At 49.1% G+C, this 18365-nt stretch overlaps 1 protein-coding gene across 2 annotated transcripts in view; it reads right to left on the bottom strand.

Annotated features, from left to right (window-relative positions):
• The window catches only part of LOC115931015 (liver carboxylesterase 1-like), a 36795-nt gene extending 18841 nt beyond the window's left edge, over positions 1-17954 (bottom strand). Inside the window, exons 1-7 of one of the 2 annotated variants that reach the window (XM_031002561.3) lie at positions 17607-17954; positions 13429-13636; positions 10794-10938; positions 8600-8733; positions 5391-5544; positions 3649-3756; positions 130-234 (exon numbers count right to left, since the gene is read on the bottom strand). In XM_031002561.3, coding sequence (XP_030858421.2) covers positions 130-234; positions 3649-3756; positions 5391-5544; positions 8600-8733; positions 10794-10938; positions 13429-13636; positions 17607-17658 — 906 coding nt within the window. In that variant the 5' untranslated portion in view covers positions 17659-17954. The remainder of the gene's footprint in view (positions 1-129; positions 235-3648; positions 3757-5390; positions 5545-8599; positions 8734-10793; positions 10939-13428; positions 13637-17606) is intronic. The other variant, XM_031002562.3, reaches the window with a different exon arrangement.
• Positions 17955-18365: the final 411 nt, after the last annotated feature.

Below are 18365 nucleotides of genomic sequence, written 5' to 3'. Positions count from 1 at the left end.
TTCAGATACTGAGACTCCTGAGACTTGAGAAATTGTCCCAGGTAACTGTCCCAGGGCAAGAGGACCGCTGAAATGAAGAAGTCTGGGACCAAGTTTACAGGGTTTGGGCTACGGGAACAGGCTACCTACCATTTTCAATGTCGTCTCCAAGAGCTCCTCTTCCGTCTTCTGTCGCAGGCAGTGAACCATCACAGCTGAGTTGGTGGTTTCACACCCAGCAGTGTTAGCAATTTGCTGCAAAGATCACAGGCAACAGAGTTCAAGAGCGAAGTCCCTTCCCTCCATCAACATGGAAAGTGGCATTCTATCCCAAGCCCAACTTGTACTAGCGGCAGGGGGCAGCAGAAGATACTGTAGACCCACGAGTGTGGGTTCCAGGTCCCAAGGAGCATTGCCTCTGTTACTAATCTCAATTGTAACATGGGTCAATTATGTAATCTCTCATCTCTGCTACCTTATCTCCATTGAAATGGACATAATCATCTTAAGCTGAATGTGTCAAGAAAGGCGAAGTGGAGCGGGGGTAGAGAGCATGGAATCCTGAATTTCCTTGTCTGCTTTCAAATCCTGTCTGTTCCACTTACCAGGCATTAGGCCACAGGCAGTCCACCTGATTTCTTCGGGCCTTGGTTTCTCCACCCATGGATGGGAATAATGACTGCACCTACCTCATGAGTTAATACTTGTGGGAGAGGGCCATGTCTCCCATGCAATAAACATATGCAGAATTGCAGGAGGCCTAGATAAGATGATTCACACAGAGGCACTTCAGAGAGTAGCGAATGTACTTTAAAGATGAGTTCTAAAGAAAAACAGGGTCTTGTCCCTTGCAAGACATAGATGGGGTTTCTCAGCTGAGTGAGGCATCTGTGGCACAGCCAGGAGTTTCCACCTGCACATTTGTGTACTAGAGTCCCAAGCAGTAATCAAACATGACTCTTTAGGCCACAGGTCAGCTATGTGCCCATCAAAGGCCAAATAGTAAATATTTGAGGCTTTGTGGGCCATGTGGTCTCTGCTGCAACTTCAAGACTGCTGTTGGCATGAAACACAGCCAGAGACAGAAGGTAAATGAATGGGTGTCACTGTGTTCAAGGAAAACTTCCTTTATGGACAATGAAATTTGAATTTCATGTAATTAAAAAAAGTCATCCTTAGCTCAAGGGCCATGCAAGCATAGATCCAGATTTGGCCATGGGCAATGGTCTCTGCACCTTTGTCCTAAGTCAAGCCACAGAGTAACAATAATTGATACACCAAGAACCTCTTTTCGTCTTTAAAATAATGTAAACAATATAAAAATGTAAAAAGCCCTCCCGAGGCAGGGGCTCCCTTCTATCTGTCCTAGGCATTGGGGTCAGTCTGCCCAGCACACTCTGGTTTCCTACTTTTCTAAGAGTTAGGGACATCGAAGCAAAGACGGGACAGTGAGCCTCTCTCCTAAGTGACCTGGAATCGGGGTGGAGAGCTGCTAATGTAAAAAACACTCATTTTTCACAACAGAAAAGACAGCCTGACTACTTTCTGGAACCAAAGGAGAGTCCTTAAACTTAGGGGCAGATAGGGTGCTTATGCAGACTGGAAGCAAAGTGCAGCCAGAAAGAAGGGCACAGAGGGAGAGCAGGCAGGCTCCACGGTCAGGGAGTCAGGGCAAGTGCACATGCCCCCAGAGCCCCGTACAGGATCTCAGACAGAATCAATGCCCAGAGTGTTTCTCAAATAAATAAACAGGGACAGGGAGAAGTAGAGGGTGAGAGAGAGAGAGAAAGACAGACAGACGGAGAGAAAGAGACAGAGAGAGAGAACAAGAGTAACAGAGTCTAGGATTCCCATCATTTTGTAATTCGTGCTTCCTGTTTTTGCACAAAGCCCATCCTCCCAGATCTCTATTTCCTTGAAAAAATAAATTCTCCTTTTAAAAAGAAGATTTTGGGACAAGGTCTTGCTTTGTTGCCCAGGCTGGAGTGCAGTGGTGCAAACACAGCTCACTGCAGCGTAGACCTCCTGGGCTCAGGTGATCCTCCCACTTCAGCCTCCCATGTAGATGGGCCCACAGTCTTGCACCACCATGCCCAGCTTAATTTTTTGCTTTTTGTAGAGACAGGATCTCACTTTGTTGCCCTGGCTGGTCTCTAACTCCTGGACTCAAGCAAGCCTTCCGCCTCTACCTCCCAATCGCTTCAGTGATTCTAGGAGAACATCAGCTAGAACCCATGGCAAGGATGACCCCTGAGAATTCAGAAGCACAGAGCCAAGGGGCTGGGGGCATCCAGCGGGAGACCTACCTCAGCCAGGGGCTTGACGTCACCCTTCTCCACCAGAGCAGGAGTGAGGGCCACATCACTCTCAGAAATTACAGACATGAGCCACCACACCTAGCCAATCCTCCTTCTTGACTTAAGTCTGGTCAATGGGCAACTGTTCCTTATAACCAATGAATTCTAAAAATATTCTCAAAAATTCTAAAAATTCTTGGAATCCCCATTTTCTCTCCTCCAATGTGCCAGCCCTTTAAGTTTGAATGCTTTCCTCAAACAAGCTCTCAAAGCCACCAAATTCCTCCACGCCACTGGCTCCAGTGTGCGATCCTCAGCCTAGGTCTGGATTCCTATCGATCACCTCTTCCTTTGGCTTCCAACCACTCTCCACATGATGACAAAATCCTCGCCAGGGTCCTGGGCAGGGTGGCCCCTCCCAACGTCCCCGCTCTCAGTACTCGCCACGCTTGCCCTGCTCTCCCTGCTCTGACCACGTCGCCCCTGTCTCTGTCTCTCCCTCATGATTGGGATGCGTCTTCCTGCCACAGGACACGCGCACGTGCTGCTCCCACTCCCTGGATGTTCCTTGCTCCTGACTCATTGGTCACTTTTCCAGCAAGCCTTCCCTGGTAACCTCTTCCTGCCCCAGGACTCAATGCTTTCTGTAGATTCTGCTGTGGCAGCAAGTACCTCACCTTCACTGCTCTTGTCATAGGTGACACTTTCTAGTTGTGTGATTCTGTAGCTATTCATCTATTTCCTACATTATAGCAGAAGCTTGGGGAGGGTGTTAGGTGTCTGGCTAGAATGCAGAGCTACATAGGGCCATGTAGTGTCCATGTCCCCTCCACACGGACATCTGGCTTTGAGCCAAAAATGACCTCTGCACACCTCTTCTTTTTGCCTTCGCTTACTCACCTAGTTTTGTTGTGTGAACAAATGAATCAGTGAGTGAATTCTCCAGGAACCAACCCTGGTTATCAGGTGCTCAGTGTGGAACCACTTCAGGCCTACAGCCCACAAGTGGGTCCACAGAACTCAGACCCTGAGAGACATAAGACACCATCACTGCCCAACATGGCACCAGGTCCTGGCACATAGGAGGAGTATGGTCACAGACAGGGCACTGTACTGGCTGTCTAGGCCCATGAGCTGGAGTCTTAGCTCTGACCTGATCACCTGCTGCCCTTGGAAAATCCCTTCCAAGCCCTGTGTCAGTTTGCCCGGCTGTGCAACTGAGAGGTTGGGTGTCTCCCCGCACTTCCTGCTCAGCTACTGGTAGGGCTTCAGTGGTTCTAGGAGAACATCAGCTAGAACCCACGGCAAGAGCGACCCCTGAGGATTCAGAAGCACAGAGCCAAGGGGTGGGGGCGTCGAGGGGGAGACTTACCTCAGCCAGGGGCTTGATGTCACCCTCGTCCAACAGAGCAGGAGTGAGGGCCACACCACTCTCAGAAATGGCCCGGTGGAAGAGATTCTTGGACAATGGAGAGAAAATCTGGCGGCAGAACGGAGAGGAGGAGAGTTCATGTTCAGGGGTGGGGTCAGTTACTCGCTCGCTCTTCCGGACTACATCCACCTCAGCTCTGCTCTGGCCCATTCCCCTGAGATCCTGGGCTCAGTAGACACGATGGCCACTAAACTCACTTGGCCTGCTTGCCAGGCTCACCTCCCACCCAAGAGAACCTCCCACCCAAGAGAACCTAAGTGGGATCTGGACAGGGCACAGGGCAGGGATATAACAGGAGGTGTGTGGCAGCCCAGCCTAACCAACAAAGGTATTGGAAAGGCAGCTTAGCATCTCCTAGCCACGACTTTCGATTCAGCATCTCCGTTACTCAGGGCTTATCCAAAAAAATGATCCTGGAGGCACACGAAGATTTCTAAGGATGTCTCTGCTGTTTACAATGGTACACACTGGACATAAACCAAGGGTCCAATATTATGAGATTGGGCAAATAAATCGTTTTTCATTCTTTTCGTGGAATACTGTGCAACTGTAAAATATACTATTACGGAAAACATTTAATATTTAGTAAAGTATTAGTGTTGTATTATAATATTCAGGAAAGTACTTTCGTAAATAAAAAAGACAAAGATTGATAATAGATGATAGATCTATTGATAGGTAGATGGATGGATAGATGGATGGACAGATAGCTATAAAGTCATGGAAAAGAAGACCAGAAAAATCCATGTCAAACTGAGCACAGTGACTATCCCTGTGTTGTGGGATTATAGATGGCTTTTGTTTTTCTTGGGCTTATCTGTATTTTTCCTTTTTCTCTGCTTTAAAAAGTATAAAAATGTTTTCCTCTGCGTATTCAACTACAAAACCAACACAGGATTGAAGACTCCAGAAGTGGGCTGACCCTCTGCCCACCTCCAGGCAGGCGGAAGGCTTCCTATAGCTCCTGGCACTTCTCATCTGGTTTTTGATCCCAGCTCCCCCAGTGTCTCCTGCACCCAATCCCCCACCCCAGCAGGACTCCTCACACCTCCAGGTTGTGTCTGTGTCCCACAACCCCTGCCCCATCCCTCCTTATCCCCGGGTCCATCCCTCCTTCCTCTGGCCTCCCTGCCCTAGCTCACCTGGCCTCTCAGTCGCAGAGGCTGTTGCCTCCTTCTTGGGCATGAACCAGCCATCAGACCACCCCAGAGGAATTCCCAGCATGCTCAGTGTCCATGTCCCCTCCACATGTAGATCTGGCTTTGAGCCAAACAATACCTCCGCCCACCTCTTGTCTTTGCCTGCCCTTACTCATAATTTATGCCTATCCCTACTTCCCAAGAGAAGGGAAGTGAATCTTCATATTAAAATGAGTGGGAGAGAGAGAGAGAGACAGAGAGAGAGAGAGAGAGAGCTCAGCCAAGCTAGAAGAGAGGAATGCCACCATTGCAGGCTGCAACTGGAGATTCATATGGCCCCGGGACACTAAGCTGAGCCCTGAACTACCTGGGGGCCAAGAAGAGCTTGGTCTTTAGCTTTCCTGATGCTGGACAGTGAGTAGGGTCAGTCCTGAATCCAGGCATTGTAAGCAGAGGTATGCATAGCTGGATTGACAGGTGTCCAAGAGGTCTCATCAGCATCACATCAACAGTGGGGTTGGGCCCGGTGCAAGGAAGACTCACAAGAACAGAGACACTTTCTGCTCCCGATGACTCTCCAAAGATGGTCACAGAGCCTGGGTTTCCTCCAAAGCTGGCAATGTTGTCCTGGACCCAGTGCAGGGCAGCCAGCTGGTCCAGGTGACCCCAGTTCCCCCGGCTGTGTTCATCCCCTGTGCTGTGAGGAAGAGAACAGGTTGAGAGTGGGGGCAGAGATGTCATGGCAGGACCTTCAGGACAACAGATGTGGCTGGCGGCTCTCAACAAGCGCCAAGGTGGGTGGATCATGAGGTCACGAGATGGAGACCATCCTGGCTAACACAGTGAAACCCCATCTCTACTAAAAATACAAAAAATTAGCCAGGCGTGGTGGCGGGTGCCTGTAGTCTCAGCTACTCGGGAGGCTGAGGCAGGAGAATGGCATGAACCTGGGAGGCAGAGCTTGCAGTGAGCCGAGATCGCGCCACTGCACTCCAGCCTGGGCGACACAGCAAGACTCCATCTCAAAAAAAAAAAAAAAAAAAAAAAAAAAAGAATAAGGCTGGGCTTCTTTCCATTACTTGGTATATACCCAAAGGATTATAAAATATGCTGCTATAAAGACACATGCACACATATGTTTATTGTGGCACTATTCACAATATCAAAGACTTGGAACCAACCCAAATGTCCATCAATGATAGACTGGATTAAGAAAGTGTGGCACATATACACCATGGAATACTATGCACCCATAAAAAAGGATGAGTTCGTGTCCTTTGTAGGAACATGGATGAAGCTGGAAACCATCATTCTGAGCAAACTATCACAAGGACAGAAAACCAAACACCGCATGTTCTCGCTCATAGGTGGGAATTGAACAATAAGAACACTTGGACACAGGGTGGGGAACATTACACACTAGGGCCTGTCGTGGGGTGGGGAAGTAGGGAGGGATAGCATTAGGAGATATACCTGATGTAAATGCCCAGCTATCGGCTGCAGCACACCAATATGACACATGTATACCTATGTAACAAAGCTGCATGTTGTGAACATGTACCTTAGAACTTAAAGTATAATAATAATAAAAAAAAAGAATAAGGCTGGGCTTCAGCATCTCTGAGACCCTGTCTTGCCTTGCTACAGTTGTAATGTATGGTTCTGCATTCATTCAACTGGCAACTGTTTACTGAGCATCTACTGTATGCCTGACACTGTCCTATGAGCTACAGCACATCTGAGAGCAAAAAGGGCAAAACCTGTGACGACACTGAGCTCCCACTACAGATCACAAGCAGATAAACAGATATATAAAGAGAATATAATGATGTCAGGTAGTGAAAGTGCATTGAGGAAAATAAAATGGAGCAAGGAAAAAACAGGGGTGGGACAGGGGGTGCCATTTCAGATCGCAACCAGGGAAGGCCTTTTGGAGGCAGTGGCATTTGAAGTCTTGGAGGTAAAGACCTTCATAAAACAAGCACAACGAGCATGTGAGCCTTGCAAATACCCAAAGAAAGGAACTCCAGGCAGAAGAAAAAGCAAGTGCGAAGGCCCTGGGGCCCAGTGAAAGAAAATGTGTCAGGAGGTGCAGCTAGAGAGAGCCCTGGGGCCTGGCAAGAACTTCAGCTGTCATGGTAAGGAGCATGGGAAGCCCCTGCAGGGTTTTGTGCAGAGGCATCACATGATTCAATGCATGGGTTAAGTGATCACACTCGGTACTGTGTGACTCAGCCTCAGTATAAAAGCGGCAGAGATCTGAAAGTAAGTGTTAAGATCATAATCAAGGTGAGAGACAGAGAGCTTTGGCTGGGGTAGGAACCAGGGAGAAGGTGCGAAGTAGTGGATTCTGAAGGTGGAGCCAAGAGGGTTGTGAGAAAAGAGAGAGTCCAGGCTGCTCACAAGGCCTTCTCCTGATCCCACGGGAGGATGTGGCAGCAGCAGCTGAGTGGAGGTGCGGTGAGAGGAGGAGGGGGTCTCTGTTGGGGAGGGGCAGTGGGAGTCAAGGATTCAGCTTGTCCCTGGGAAGAGCGGGGTACCCTTTAGACAGCCAGGGGCAGGGAGAAGGTAGTGAGTGATGCCTGTGGGCTTCAAAAGTGAGGTGGGCTGGAAACAGGGGCTCTGGGCTGCTCCTTGGGATCACTGGGAATTAGGGAGGGAGAGGGAGACAAGAGAGGCCTGTGGACAGGGAAGAGGGGGGACCAGGAAAGGGGCTGGGAAGGAAGCATGTCACAGAAGCCGAGCGGCCATTGGCTGCTGCTGGGAGGTCCTGAGAGGTTCAGTGGAGAGCAGGGAGAGGTCACTGATGACCGTGATAAGACCAGCTGAGTGGCGTGTTCAGGAAGAAACCTGACTGGCATGGATGGAGGAGACACATGGAGGAGAGGAAGTGGAGAGAGATCATGAGGCAGCTTTATTGTAATGGGGAGCAGAGTCACAGGCTGTGGCTGAAAGGGATGAAGGTGATACAGCCAAGACTGGCCTGGGATGCCTTGTTGATGGGTAGACCAGAACCCATCCTCCATCTCCCTAGGCCGTCTCATCAGTGAGTGGAATCCCTCCCATAGCCCTCGCATCACTCACTCGGGATTGGGGTGCTGGGATGGCCACACTGAGACATGGCTCATAGTAATTACACCTTGAAGGAGATCTGACTCCTGTCCCCATGGAGACCTGATGAGGAGGACTCCATCCTTGCTTCCCGCACTTGCCAGATTTCAAGCAGAAAATGGGGTGAGTGGGCACCAACACTCCTCCTGGAAGGGGTCAGATGCTCCCACACCCCACCATCTGCAGCTCCCATTCCTTCACCCACAACATGCCCTGAGCTCCCTCTATGACTCTGCCCCTTCCCTCCTTTCCATGAGAAGTCAGATGTGTCAACCTTCAACAGCTGGGCTGCCTGCCAGCTGCCATGACAGAGAAATGCAATGTGTGGGAGCAGCACAGATGAAAAGGAGATGAGTCTTTCAGTGGAAGTAACTGGGGGCTGGGTCTTGCAGGATGAAGAGGAGTTCTTTAGGTAGACTAAGCATTCCAGGCAGAGGGAACACCACATACAAAAGCTCAGAGGCAAGTGGACCAGTGTGGCTGGGGAGTGAGAGGGTAGGTAGTGTCCAATTATGAAGGTGCTTGTCTGCTACAATGAGGAACCTAGCTAAGGTCTCTTGAGGGCTGACATGACCAGAGCTGGGTCCTAGCAGCCTCATGTTGGATGTCAAAGGTGCAGTGAGGAGAGTCCAATTTCTTACCTGAAGAATCCCCAGATGCCCAGGCGGTGCTGAATGGTCACCACCACCACGTTTTCATGGGCAGCGAGGACCCGCCCATCATAGGTTGATGCTGCGCCCACCATCAGCCCCCCTCCGTAGATCCACACCATCACCTGGGCAGGGGGGAAGCAACATACCAGTTACAGGACGCAGAGCCAGGGAGCACTCAGAGGGCATCTTGTTTGGTGACCTACATGTTGGTCACAACTGAAGGACGATGTTACCCGAAGTTCACAAGTGCCCAGCAAGGTTGCAAAAGGCAGTCTCTTTCCTCCATAATTCTCTCAACTGGGTCCCAAGCCACCACCCCACTGCACATACCCTGGCTGCCCCTTCCTTTCTACCCAGCCTCCAGTGCCTCCTGCCTGCAAGGCTCTTCATGCTGAGAACCTCATCAATGACACAGCAAAGGCTAAGGATGTCATGTTCTCCACCTCACTCCCATCACCCTCAAGCCTGGACAGTTCATGCACTCCGTGTACCTATGGGGCAGCCCTTGTATCTCAGCTTAAAATCAGTTAACTCTCTCATGGTGAAGTAAACTTCTCTGTGCATGAATGATTGTCTCGAGAAGCACACATGCCTGTGATGGTGTCTCTTCCTCAAATGCCTCCTCTATGCCTCTGCATCCCCAGATCCTATCCGTCCTGCAGAGCCCAACCTAAAACCCACCCTCTTCAGGATGCCTTCAGTCAATGGACTAACACTGTCTGAGAACTTACTATGTGACAGGGACTCTGCTAATACCTGAGGATGAGAGTAGGTACAATTCCTAACGCAAGGTTCTTGCATTTTAAAAGTCCACATAGTGGGGAAGAAGTGAGAGTGGCTAAAATAATAATACTGTAATAATATTATTCATGAAATATAAAAGAACTCATAACATAAACTATGTATGAAGTGCTTTTCTAAGCAAGTGTAGTTCTAGAACCTGTGGCCATTCCTGGTGGTTCTCCTGCCTCCAGGTTCCCAGAGCTCCTGTTTCTCCCAAACTGCTAATCCCTGCCTGCCTCCTGTGGACGGACTGAGTGTGCATTCATATTTGTTTGAAGGCTGAGCCTGAGGGCTGGCCTGCAGTAATGTGCTGAAGGGAGGGTATGTCTCTACAGCCCAGAAGGCAAGATCCTTGAAGGCAGGGGCTGTGTGGAGTGGGTTCACGTTCCTCCTTTCCCTGAAGCCCCAGGTCTAACTGTGTATATGGGGCACTGAGTACACAATAGAAGAATGAATGAATGAATGAGTAAACCTTTCTCCCACTTCCTGTGTCTCACGAAGCACATGTAGGGCCAACTTCTAGTCCCATGTTCACAGATCTGCTCCCCAACTCCTGGGCACCATGCCATGGTGCTCCTGCGAGACTGGTTGGTTGTGACACCCCTTCCTCGTCCACCCTGGGGTGGCCTTCCTTGCCAGGAGACCCTCCCCACCCTGCAGCTGGCAGCCAGCCCCATCTCCTGCCCTTTGTTTATTTGGGAAATGATGACACATTGGGTCATCAGCCTTTGCTAATACAATTAGGGAGGGATATCAGGTACAAAAAAATCCGAGATATTTGGCCAAAGGCAAAAGGAAGAGTTTCTGGGATTGTCCCAGGCTCCGCCCCCAACACCCGTACCTGGACAGTGAAAGTTACCCCAGATGAATGTTGGTGTGCTGGAGAAAGGCCACATACAAGCTCAATGCCCTACTTCGTGTCAAAAGCACTGGTTTGAAGATCAGAAGACTTGAGCCAAAACTACCCTACTGGATGACCTCTCCTTCCCTGTCTGGGCCTCGGTTTCTCTATCTGAAAAGGAAGAGTTGGGGTGTTGGCTTTTCTCTAAGTTCTTTCCATTGCTAACATTACTGAAAATCATGTCTTACCCACTCTGGTTATCAGATTTTTAATCTAGTAACTAAAAGTAATCATTCTCATCCTTCTATTATCATGAGGGAACTTGGAACAATTAAGATGCTCATTAAAGAGGCACAGCAAACTCCCCCAGAGTCCCTATGTCATGAGGGGAAACTGACGTGTGGAAAACCAGTGTTTCCTGTGGAGGCCCTGGGGTCCTGAAACAATCCTGGCCTGTGCAGCTCCCTCCCCAAGCTGCCTTCACCCCCTTCCATTCTGCCCCAGAAGATCCAGGGTACTGGCGCTGACACGCCTTGACCAGGGGATCCCACGGCTTACCGGCAGCCTGTTTTTCTTGGTCAAGTCAGCAGGAGTGTAAATATTGAGGTAAAGACAGTCTTCAGAAACCCTGAGAGGAATGTTCTCTTTTCTGTTCGTCAATAGCTCTGAGAGAAACTGCCCTGCCTTGGGATCTTGGGTGCACCTGGGGAGGGGGAAAGAAGAACCCCTGAAGTTCAGCCAGATCTAAGCGAGGTGTCTTCTAGGGCAGCGCCTTGGACTGGGAGGTTTAAGCCTGAAAATGGACTTGATATTTACAGACTCACGACATTGTAGTGGGTAGGAGGCTATCAGGGGCTTCAGGTGGGGGCGCTGGGACTCACTAAGGTCTCCTAAGACCAAGCAGAGTGAGAAGGGCTTCACACCTCTTCCCTTCCCGGAGCCTTTGGAACTCCCAGCATCAAGGAGGGGAGACCACCAATACACTGATCCTCCCTGGGAGGTGACATTTCTCGCAATATCTTAGGGGTAAAATCTTTGTGGGACGACATCAAGAGAACCGTGCTCTAGTTTTGTCTCTCCCACGCATTTACGGGGTGACCTTTGGTGAATTCCTTTGACATTCTGGGTCCCAATCTGCCAGGTCTACCTGAGAGGAGTGATTTCTACATGAGTCTTGCAGCCCTGACATGCCAAGATTATCTACCATCCGCCTATCCCAGGCAAGTGCTGTTGGTTGCCCTGATGAAAGATCTCAAGGATACAACAGATATGAACATTGGTAATAGATATTGAGTCCTCCCAGTGTTCCAGGCACTATTTTAAGTACACTTTATGTATTAACTCATTTAAGCCTCAGACTAGTCCCATTAGGTAGGTTCTATTATCTCCATTTTACAAATGAGAAAACTGAAACCCAGAGAGGTTAGAGAACCTGCCCAAGGTTACATAGCCAGGTAGATCCAAGCCACGTGGTGCTTATACACAAGTATATTATAAGCAACAGTCCCAGATCTCAAAGTACCCGAAGGCAGGCATCACTGCCCCCACTAGGTGCATGAGGAAACTGAGGCACTCAGGCTCTGGGATGACACAGCTGTCAAGTGACAGAATCAGAGCCAGCAAAGATGACTTCTTGATTCCATCCTGAGAGGTTTTCCTACAGATCACGAAGTACAAGTGGCATAACAATAATAATAATCATCATCATAATAAAAATACATTCCAATGTGAAGAAAGGGAAAAAGAACTCAACCTCACTGGTCTTCGGATAAATGCAAACTAAAGAGGAAAATAATATTGCTATTATTATTATCGCTTTGCCTGCCCAATAACCAAAAACAATTTTAATAACCCCAAGCACTGTAAAAAATCTGATGAATGGAGATTTTCATCCATCAATGGGAGAAGTGTAGGTGGAATACTTTGGCAGGGAATTTTAACAAAACATATACTTTTTGGCTCAGAAATGTCATTTCTGGGAACTTATCCTAGAATATTCATGAATAGGCATAAAGGTTTCACTACAAAATATTCATCACAGTGCTCTCTATATTATCAAAAACTTCATATGTAACCTAATGACACCAAATAAAAGCTTGGGGAAATTAATTATGGTGCAATATCAAATGTAATGCAGCTGCTAATATCAGGCTGTGCTATTTAATGGCATTGAATGATGGTCAAGAAATACTTAAAGAGCAAAGCAAGCATCCAAGTTATCTGAACATAGCACTCCGTTTTAAAGGAAGAAAGTATAGCAACAGGCAAAAATACTGGAATACAAACGAAATATTAGATCATAATACTTCACCATCTAAAATATTGATAGCTGCTCTGAGTGGTGGAATATTGTATGTGATCTTAATTTTCTTACTTTTCCTTCTCTGAGTTTCCTAAGTTTTCTGTAATAAGTATATATTACATTTGCACTCAGAAAATAAAAACAGTAAATATTATTTTTTAGAAAAGGAAAGAAAAGAAGGCAGCCAGAGGTGGGCTGCTGGAAACCCTCCAAATGCCTGGCTGCCGAGATGAATGGGGTCTTCTCTGATGCCTGTAGGGTCCTTTGTACCCTGGGGAGAGTTGGTAAGGCCAATTAGAACCTTTGGGCTTTTCTTCCCAGCTTGGCCAGGGTGAATGGACACACCTGCCATTGTTCTCCTCAGAAATAGGGAGCTGGGCACACCTGAGAGTTGAGCACTTGCCGAGTGGACACCTCAGTACACTTGCCACCCACACACCTCCTGGCCCACTCCTCTCCCCTACTATGTCAAAATTCAAGACAGCGGAATTCATGGGATCCTTCCTTCTGATCTCCCTCACCTGCTTAACTGCTTCTTTGTTTCCAAGGCACTTTTCCTGTTCTATCATATCACATAATCCACGGAGTAATTTGCATATTGTTCTTATCTGTCTCCCCCTGCTAGAATGCATGCTCCATGAACCTAGGGATCTTTGCTTTTTCACTAATGGATCCCAAGAACCCAGAACACGCCTGGCACACAGCAGGTGCTCCATAAACATGTGTTAAATAATGGACTCCAGAATGCTGTGAGAGTTCTGGAATGTTCTTAAGGATCTACAATGATCTTAAGGATTCCAGAGCAAAGGATCAGCCCATCAGGGGACTGCCTTGACTCCTTCCTGCATCACTTTGAGGTGAACATCCCCAAGGACACATGCCGCAGCTTACATAGGAGGGTACGAGGTGGCATTCTTCACAAAGCTCCACGGTTCTGCAGGCTGCGGTGGAGTAAACCTCAGGGGTCCAAGAGGGGGCTTGGCAAAAGGGATTCCCAGGAAAACGGCCACAGGCTGTGCAAATCCTTCTAAGCTGACGAACTTCCCCAGCACTTTGCCATGCACAGTGTCCACCACAGGTGGCGAGGACGGATGCCCTGCTGGACATGGAGAAGAAATCAGGATGAATCAGAGGCAAAAGACTGGACCCAGATTCCAGGTGGAGTTTGCCACTTTCTAAGTGAGTGACCTTAAATAAGTCACCTAAACCCTCTAGGCCTCAGTTTCTCTTGATGTACAATAGGGATGAGGATCAATGTCCTTCCTAACACATTGAGCTGGTTTAAGGAGCAAATTAGAATTGGAGGCATAAAAACATCCAGCCAAAAATAAATGCAAGAAGGACAGCTACTAGGAAAGAACAAGACATTTAGCCTCCCCCTTAGAAGCCTCTGGAAACATTTATCCATTAGAATCCTGGCACTGAGCCGCACACTGGATGAGAGGACGAACAAGAGGTGCCCTGTATTCTCAGAAGCCCTGAACGTAGTAGGGAAGGGTCACATATACACCTGGGCTTATAGCCGGGAAAGAAGTGGCCGTGTCCTGGCAGAGGTACCCATAAGGCAGTCCAGGAATTAGAAGAGGGGGCAAGGCCTTCTGATTGTGGGCATCATGGAGGAGCTGGGACTTGCAGTAGGGGAGGATTGAATAAGGGGAGATGAGAAGCAGGGAGTGGTACACAGCAGTGAGAAGGGAATTTGCTAAGGCTCCGAGCAGCAGAATGCAGAGCAGAATGCAGAATGTGGGCATGGCCCACACGTACCAGGTGGAGTCTGGGGGGAGTGGAAAATATTCCTGGAATGAGACAGTGCATGTCAGGAAGGGCCTAGAATGCCAGGCTAAGCGCTTGAGTTTTCTTTAGTGGACAAATAAGCAGCAGGAACCGTTCCAGATAAGGGAAATGATCAGGTAGAGGTACATTTCTTCTGGTGGCCCTGGGCAGGTCTGCTCCATTCCTGCAGCACGGACAGTGTTTCCTCACTGAGCTGAAATTCATTTCCCACAGCCTCCGCATCAGCCTTGGTAGTACCTGCCATGGGACCACACTGGCCTGATCTGATCTGTGGCCTGTGGCCTTTCAGACACTTGATCTTGCTGCCCACCCCTCAGATCCTATCTGGCTCCAGTCACCTCAGTTTGTCTGAGCTTCCTTCCTAGGAAATGATTTCCAGCCTCTTGTCCTCCCAGCTGCTCTGCTTTGGATACAGACAAGAAGTCAATACCTCCCTCAAAGTGGGGCCACAGCAGAACAGAACAATTCAGATTTGATCTTACAGGGGAATATCCAATCGCAATGGAAACTCCCTATGCAAAGCCCAGTTACACAACAGCATCCATGTCTCAACAACAGCCAACCCCATACTGAGAATATTTAACTTGATGTCTTCTGTTGTTGTTGCTAATTACAAATAACATTGAGATGAATTTCCTTGAAAGCATGTTTATCAACATAGCAATGGGTGGTGGCATTACAGGTGGCCTGTTTTCTTGGTGATTTCCATGTTTTCTGCACTGTATGGGATTTCTAGTCTTCACCTGAAATCCTTCCCACCCCCACGTTATTTTAAAATTTTAAATAAAAAAGAAAATATTTATGAAGAAATATGATGATGTTTGAAAGGTATTTTGTAAGACTTGGAGACTGGGCACAGGGGCTCACATCTGTAATCCCAGCACTTTGGGAGGCCGAGGAGGGCAGATCACTTGAGGTTAGGAGTTCGAAATCAGCCTGGTCAACATGACGAAACCCCATCTCTACTAAAAATACAAAAATTAGCCAGGCATAATGGCGTGTGCCTGTAATCTTGGCTATTTGGGAGGGTGAGGCAGGAGAATCGCTTCAGTCCAGGAGGCGGTGGTTGGAGTAAGCTGAGATTGCACCACTGCACTCCAGCCTAGGTGACAGAGTCAGACTCCATCTCAAAAAAAAAGAAAGAAAGAAAAGAAAAGAAAGACAAATGTGGTCCCTGACCAGTTTTGGGGACATGGAAGATAAAGAAGACCAAAGAGCTGGCTTGTGATGCTGGGTCCCTGTTTACATAGGCTCAGTGGAGATGTCAGTGGGATATCCTGGCAAGATGGTGCCACAGGACGAGCGCACTTCAAGACTGGAAGGAAGCCTGGTGGGGGAGCAGGGCAGAATCTTCTCCTAGACGGTGAGGGTACATACCACGGTTGTGTATGGCTTCATTGAAGATGCCAGTGTGAGAGGGAAGGGAAAAAACAAAGATCAAACACAGAGACCACTACAGCCAAGATCGAAGATCCATCAGAGTGGGAAGGAGAGAATGTCCCAGCATCCTGGAAACCCAGGGAGAAGAGGACAAGATGTGGGCTAAGATTGCTGAGGGCTTCAGGGAGGTGGAGGAGAGTCAAGGCAGAGAAGAAACCACTGGGCTGGTCATGCTCAGCTCAGGGATTCACTTCAACAGGATGAGGTGGATGGCAGCCAGATTGCCAAGGGTGAAAAAGTGAGTGAATGGGGGAAAGCAGAAAGAAGAATGGGAACAAGAGCAGTTGCCGTTGATGTTATATGAAGCATGAACATGGTGGGCACCTACTATGTGCCAGGCATGCATTCCAGTTTGTTTAAATTCATCTTCAAATAAGCCTTGCTGGGTAGGCATCAACATGCCCAATTTACAGAAGAGGAAATTGAGGAAGTGGAGGCAGCCTGTATGGTCTTCCTAAGGAAGGAAATGGATGGCATTGCCAGGAGTAACCAGAGGTAAAGGAACATTCAGTTCCAAATAAGCTTCCTCTCTCCCTCTGCCCTTCTCCACAGTTCCAGAGCTCTCACAGTGTCAGGCTGCCAGAAGGAAGACAGGATGCAGATGGGGCTGGGCTGTCAGGATTCAGGACCCAGAGACAGACCCAGGCATGATTTTCGGGTTGACCTTGGGCAAGTACATTTCCCTGTGTGAGTCTCAGTTTCTCTGTGTATAAAATGGCACGGGGGTATTTCGAGGCCTCTCGCTGCACCCCTCTATGTACCATCTGTTTCGCTTTCTGTATTCTGATGCTCTGGCATCTGAGGCTTTGCTGACATCGGAGAAACTGTCCCTCCCAGGGTCCAGCCAACCCGGAGCCCACACCCCAACTGCCTCTTTGATCGGGTTGCCATGCCCTGGCCACTACCCACCTGCCCTAATTATGCCAGGTCTAGGTACCAGACAACTGGGAACAGCCCCTCTGCCCCAGAGCCCCCTGAAGTATCCCAACTCGCCAGTCCTCAGCCTGCCTGCCCTGCCTTTCCTCTTCTATCCTTGGAAGCCACAGTAAAAGCCCCTTGGCCTCAGATCCGCCCTGTCCCCTCCCCAGGCTCTGCTGCTTCCCCTTGTGCCCCGCGCACTGGTGTCCCCTTCCTGTTGAGAACATGAGTAAGAAACTGTCTTTTTAATGGCAAGAAGTCCTGATATAGTGGCCTGACCACAGCTCAAATTTTCTATTCATACACTACGTTTTTAAACAACGCCTTTATTTATCCACCCCTTTTTCGTGCTTTCTACATACCAGGCGCTTCCAAGAGTGCTTTAGAAACAACGACCCATTTCCTCCTCACCAAAGCCCAGTGAGGTAGGCAGCACTGCCACCTCTATTTCAGAAAGGGGGTAACCCAAGCACGGAATAGCTCAGTCCCTTGCCTAAGGACACGCAGCGAGGAAGCGCCCAGCGGGAACTCAAACCCAGGCACTCTGGCTTCAGAGTCGATGCTCTTAATATTCTCCTGAGCTGCTCTCCGTGATCCAGCCATAACGGGAAGAGTTATGGGACAATAAACTGAGCTGCCTAAATTTCTCGTGTGTGCGGCGTGAGGTGGGCCGGCTGCCGGCCTGCATCGGGGCGAGCAGGGCAGGGCGGTCTCAGGATGTTCACCCTGCCTGCGTCTCCGCGCGGGCCAGGCTGGCCCGGCTCAGCTGCTCCAAGTCCGAGTGCAAGTAGGAAGGGCGCGCACCGCCGCGGAGCCGGACCTGTTCTGTCTTTGCCTTTTTACGCATCTGCGCCCACCTCGGCCCAGAACAAGGATTTCAAAAAGTGCCCGGCATATTTGATTTCAGAAGGACTCACCCCAAGCCGTGGAAGCGGCGACAGTGCCCAGGACAAGAGCACGGAGCCACATCTTGGAAGGACGACAGCTCTCAGAGCCTGCAAGGTCTTTTTGCAGCTCAGAGGGACTGCGCTGTCCAGCTGGGAGCTCAGCCCCGCCCTGAGCTACCGCCCTGCGCTGCCAATTGCCTAATCCTCTAATTGGGAGAGATCAGAAAAGCCCTCCCTTTCTCCAGATCTCCCTGGGCGACGCCTACCCACAGTCCCAACTCGCCAGGTCTCAGCCTGCCTGCCCTGCTTTTCCTCTTCTATCCTTGGAAGCCACAATAAAAGCCTCTTGGCGTGTTTCATCAAAGCAGTCTGGTCTATACTCTCAAATTACAGAGAGCTAATAAACTCGCCCAACTACTTGTTGCATAAGGGTTTCTCGCTTGCAGGACTCTAACCTCAGTGCACTGTGAAGGCCCCCCCAGGCCTGCACCAGCAGGCAGATCCTTTTAGGCAAAGGGAGACTTTGGTCTAAGGTCCTCAGAAAAAGTTTAAAAATTTTAGAGCCACTCGCAGCCCCACAGCTCAGCTGGGTAACTTCGCACACATCTCAGCTCCCAGGGCTTGTGTTTCATAGCATTTCAGGTTCTCAAGTTTGGAAGCGATCTTAAATTTTATCCAGTCCCCTTTCTGATGCCTGAATTAGCTTCACAATATCCTGCCAACTAGCCCCGCCTTCTGTCACACACCACCAATCTCAGGTAAATCACTACCTTCCAAAGCAGGAATTTT

This window comes from Gorilla gorilla, chromosome 18 (assembly GCF_029281585.2).
Source record: "Gorilla gorilla gorilla isolate KB3781 chromosome 18, NHGRI_mGorGor1-v2.1_pri, whole genome shotgun sequence".
NCBI classification, from domain to species: domain Eukaryota; kingdom Metazoa; phylum Chordata; class Mammalia; order Primates; family Hominidae; genus Gorilla; species Gorilla gorilla.
This window is presented reverse-complemented; position numbering and strand designations above follow the sequence as displayed.